Source organism: Penaeus japonicus, unplaced genomic scaffold (assembly GCF_977035675.1).
Source record: "Penaeus japonicus unplaced genomic scaffold, GWHDUDI00000001_assembly GWHDUDI00000017, whole genome shotgun sequence".
In the NCBI taxonomy this organism is placed as follows: domain Eukaryota; kingdom Metazoa; phylum Arthropoda; class Malacostraca; order Decapoda; family Penaeidae; genus Penaeus; species Penaeus japonicus.
This window is the reverse complement of record NW_028234419.1, coordinates 21,440,274-21,445,273: the sequence shown is the minus strand read 5'-3', so window position 1 is coordinate 21,445,273 and position 5,000 is coordinate 21,440,274. Positions and strand designations below refer to the sequence as shown.

At 34.0% G+C, this 5,000-nt stretch overlaps 1 protein-coding gene across 1 annotated transcript in view; it reads right to left on the bottom strand.

Moving 5' to 3' along the window:
- Positions 1 to 5,000, bottom strand: part of LOC122254676 (vesicular integral-membrane protein VIP36) — a 13,738-nt gene that overhangs the window by 8,113 nt on the left and 625 nt on the right. The window contains exons 2-5 of the mRNA XM_043018479.2: positions 2,416 to 2,620; positions 1,211 to 1,319; positions 336 to 498; positions 1 to 44 (exon numbers count right to left, since the gene is read on the bottom strand). The exon at positions 1 to 44 is cut by the window's left edge and continues 123 nt beyond it. Coding sequence (XP_042874413.2) covers positions 1 to 44; positions 336 to 498; positions 1,211 to 1,319; positions 2,416 to 2,620 — 521 coding nt within the window. The remainder of the gene's footprint in view (positions 45 to 335; positions 499 to 1,210; positions 1,320 to 2,415; positions 2,621 to 5,000) is intronic.

The following is a 5,000-nucleotide window of genomic DNA, read 5'->3' as shown; positions in this document are numbered from 1 at the left end:
AAAGCACTCCTTGAACGCTCTCTTGTTGTCAATGTCGATGGAGACTGTTGAGAGATCCAAGGAATGAACATTTGCTTTTAGACTGGGAAAGAGAAGAAAAATAAGGAGAAAGAGGAAGAAGTGGATAAAGAAGTCAGATAAGTGAATAAGAAACAAAAGGATGATAATGAAACAGAAGAGGGAAAGAGGAGGAGGAAAAGAGGAGGAAGCAGAGGGAAGAGAGGAACAGACTTTCAAACCCCACATTCCGTCACCCAGCTAAACATCACAAACAATATCATAAATACTGGTTGATTAAAGATTAGAAAAGCATACTACCTATTGTTCTAACTCACCTGTTAATGTGTCATGCTTATATCTAATTGATAGGAAGGTGTCATAATCCAAATTTCTGAACTTGGCCACACATCCAGACAGCTGAGTGTGAGTTCCATCTCGGTCATGATCGTAGTGAAGAGTTCCGTTGTTCACCATTGCAGAAATGTATGGGTGACCATGCTGTACAAATGCAAAATGGAATCAAGCTTTTGGAAAGACATCCTTTCTGATATTACCATAACCCTTTCCCGACGGGGCACTCGCTACGCGAAGACCCCTATGCCGGGCGATTGCAATATTGCATTGAAATCGTCACACTGGCATTTACGCCCCGGCATCGGGAGTTTGGCTGTGTCACACGAGTGTGACGCACCGTCGTCATAGGGTTAATTACTAAATAGTTCAAGCAATTACTTCTTCTTAATTAAGATTTAAAATCCCTTTACATTTTCTTGAATTATTACACAATATACAAGATAACTAAATATTCAAAGTTCAATTCCTCATTAACTCCAATGAATACCATTCTCTTTTAGAAACTTCTAAAAATCCATGTATTAGAATAAATTTATGGAATCAAAATTATTAATCCTTTTTTATGTATGTATTAGAATAAATTTATGGAATCAAAATTGTAAATCCTTTTTTTTTCAATCTTTTTACCACAAAAGCATGAACAAGTGAACAAAGAGACCTACCCTTACTAAATGTCATCGAATGGATAACACATTGAGTAATGAAACACATTACAATCATGCTTACATGAGACTACAAACTTTATCAGGAAGTCAAAACAACAGCTTCAAAACCAAATGACAGTCTTATTGTTTCAATTTTCCAATAAAATGGCACTATGTACAATCAACAACAACAAAAAAAAACTACGCCTTACATTATGTGGGCCATTGTGGTTGCTGTAGGTGTCAGCGATGACCCCTAATCCAGTAAAGAAGTCCTTGCTGCCAAAAACATCACCTTCCATCATGGGGTCCTTCACATACCTAAATAAATAATTGATCTTTCAGTAACCTTTCATATGCATATCATACATTAGAGTGTATAATGTGCATGGGCTGGTATATACAAGTTTTATTCCTGTTATTCCAGGTTTAACCATTTCCTTTTTCTTTTTAACCCATTCAAGAAATATGACATCATCTCATCAGATAATTTCCTTCACAACATGCATCCTATCACGTCATTTCCTTGTATGTACATGTTTCACCTAGTTGTGTTTGTAATTAAACGTTGTAGTTGCATTTATATATATTTTTTTTTTTCTTGACGTAAAAAAAAAAATTAAAAATACAAAAACCTCCACCTTTCACCCTATAGAATCATTTTATGCCCCCTAGGACGCACAGTTCAGCATCGGGAGAGACTTCTCTACGTGAAGCTGAGCATGCCTGTTACCTTTTCAAAGGGGGTGGCATTAGGCAAATATACTCCCTGTCATGAGTGGGTTAATAGTGTGAAAATTCTTTTTAGGAGATAACTAGTCATCACTTGCCAAGGAATCTTCATCTAATAGAACTGACTGGGACAGATACTGCCCTATAATTATTTCTAGAAAATATGTAATTAACCCATTGGTCGCAGTATTAAATAAATATTTGTGCAGTAAGATGGCTGATTTACATTGTCTGGCACGGTGCCATCCGCGTCTATGACCGACTCTGCCTTTGCAGAAAATCAAAAATAAAACTAATCAACTATTATGACAATCCTGCAAAGGAAGTGAGCCATATAAATTATTTTAAAACAATAATACATAAAAATTATCTGCTTTAAATTTTGTCAAATGTCCTTGATGACTAACTCATGCATGAATAATGTAAAAACCACTTCCTATTTTGCAACAGAGTAGATTAACCCTTTCATGCACTTCACTCACGCACATACCAAAGTAGCTCCTGATGGTTGTTTTACAATATATAGATCAATTTGTCTTCTAAGACATGAACAGCCTATTGACTCATCAACTATTAACATTTTCCACATATCTAGAAGTTATTACAATATAATAGAATGCTTTTAAGTTACTTTTAAGAAAATCTGTGAAAGAGTCAGTACAAACACTTTCAAATCTGCACTTACCAAAACGCAAATCCATCACCAAACAAATCCTTTCCCCGGCCATGGACTTTGAACTGAATTTGCATCTCCCAGTTTTGCACGAAACACGGGATCTTGTTCCAAACAGCTCCTCGCACACTCTGGACATCTCCAGTCAGACGAATATAATTGTTGGTAACCATAGTGTTACCCAGGAAATCCCAATATGGTATAGATGTACCCATTCCTGAAAAAGAGCATGGGAAATTATTACCATAAAAAATAAGCTAAACATCAATAAATAGTGATACTATTAATCATTGCTTCATATACATTATATTGACCTGAATGTCAAATTCTTTTTTTTACTTTTTTTATGATGTATACATATATCATATAACATAAGGAAATGTGAGAACTGTCTGCAATGCCATTTGTTGTCTTTGACCAATCTAATTTAATTTATTTTTATCACTCAAGATATACATTCTCAGATGTACATTTACTGACCCTTATATATCAAAAAATATAGTACCATTCAGACATACATTAACTTAATGGGGGGGGTTAGAAAGTTGAACAGAGTGCATCAACATGAGCTAAAACCATCCAAAGTTTAAAAAAACTCATTTTTTAACAATTTTGTGAATAAAGTCTCATTAGGTCTACACTATGGTTGCAGTGCCCCACCTTTAAATGTTATTACCTGAAAGGTTAAAACAATATGGTGTTAAAAACCATGCAACTCTTGGAGTGTATGGTCCAACTTATCATCTTTATAGTCAAGTTTAAATATCCCTTACAAAGCAATTTCTTTCTCTTACAAAATTATGAAAAAATACAATTATAAATATCACATTATAATGCAGTGTTTTGGAGTAATACAAGTAGAAAGTAAGGAATGCCAATAACTATTGTATAGATATGTTGTTCTTGTGTTGCCCAAAATATTTATTTTTCACTTTTATGATAAAGATTTGTAAAAATAGAAAAAAATTGGGATGGACACATTATGACAATTGCGTCTTTGGATATACACACCCAGTCCTATTTTCATCAATCGATGAAAGACCTGAGGGAGTTCTCTAATGTGCAATGTTAACCTCTTAAAAACAAGGCAACTAAATCACCACACATGGCTCAAAAGACGGACTCGTTACCATTTGGCCTTCATTTATGAGGCTGTGCACTGCTTGTTCACCAATTTCAGCCATGGTTTCCCATGCATTAATGTTTCAAGTTCTTTGTACATAAGTGACAAAAAATCAAATTTTCTGCCAAATTTGAAAGACCATCAACTCCCCAATGAGGCCTAATGTCAGACAAAAAAAAACTTGACTGTCATGTATGTCTTAACACATGATGGTAATGAGCTCATGCACTATCATAAGAAAAATAATAAAAAACTAAAAGATGTAAATATCTGTAATTATGATCTTATTCAATTTTTTCTTTTTTCAAAAAAAATATTGCCTCTTATTCGATAAGGTATCTCATCCCTAAAAATAAATTCAACGGGGTCTTTTGGAATTTATGCATGGTGGATATGTCAAACCCTTAAAGGATAAAATGCAGCATTCATCATTCATCAGAGGAGCGCACAGATGAAACGGTAAAAGTCTAGCCACCCTAAAAAAAAAAAAAAAAAAAGGGTCCAAACTATCCATATATTAAATAAACAAATTAGAATCTTTTAAGCCAAAATTAAATGTTGAAGCTCACCAACCTGAAGTATTAAACTTTGCAGACAATCTATTTGTTTGTTTTTTGTATATACTATGAAACTTCATGACGTGACAGGATGTCGTCTGTCACATCAAATATATTCCGATGATGTGATATCGCATCAGTCATGAATGGATTAAGAATTAAAACAACCTTATTCATTCATCAATCTCAATATCATCTCCATTATCAGAAAACTACAATTAAAATGAGTCTATCTACCTCTGTATTGTGAGTATGCAAACCTCTGTGATCTAAGAGAATGGCTTATATATCTCATATAGGTAAATGTTCAGAATAGGATCGCGCAAAGAAGTAGAAAGATAATAGCCATCAAAAATCATCAAAAATAACAGTACGTAATTTAAAACTCTACAAAAAGTAAAGGTTAGACCAACAATAGTTAGTCAAGGTCCAAAAATCTATGTGCACGTGGTTATTTACTTCGTGATCAGCAATGGTAAACAAACCTCCACTGAAAATATTCTAACAAGACAGAGCTTCTGGAACTCTCCGGCAGTTTATTACCAAATAAGTCGAAGTATGATTTTGCTCCATAAACAAGGGACAGATTTGTTTCTCTTTGCACAGTGTCACTTTAAATCCTCTTATTCTCAATAATACATACTTAATACATACTTTATACAAAATCATATCGGTATCTGTAATTAACGATTCATAAAAAGGTGTCTTTCTTTGTCTATTGTTGAAATTGCGTGTTTTTCGTGACTTGTTCATCAATTCCTTTCCAGCTACTTTAAGTTGTCTTTTGAGAGACATATAGGTTAATACCGAGCACAAACCTCTTCTGGGTTAGTGCGCTAATGTGTGTGGACAGAATAGGAATTTCTGAATTCTCAAAGATTACAAATAACGTACAATCTTTTGTTAGTAAAATATTA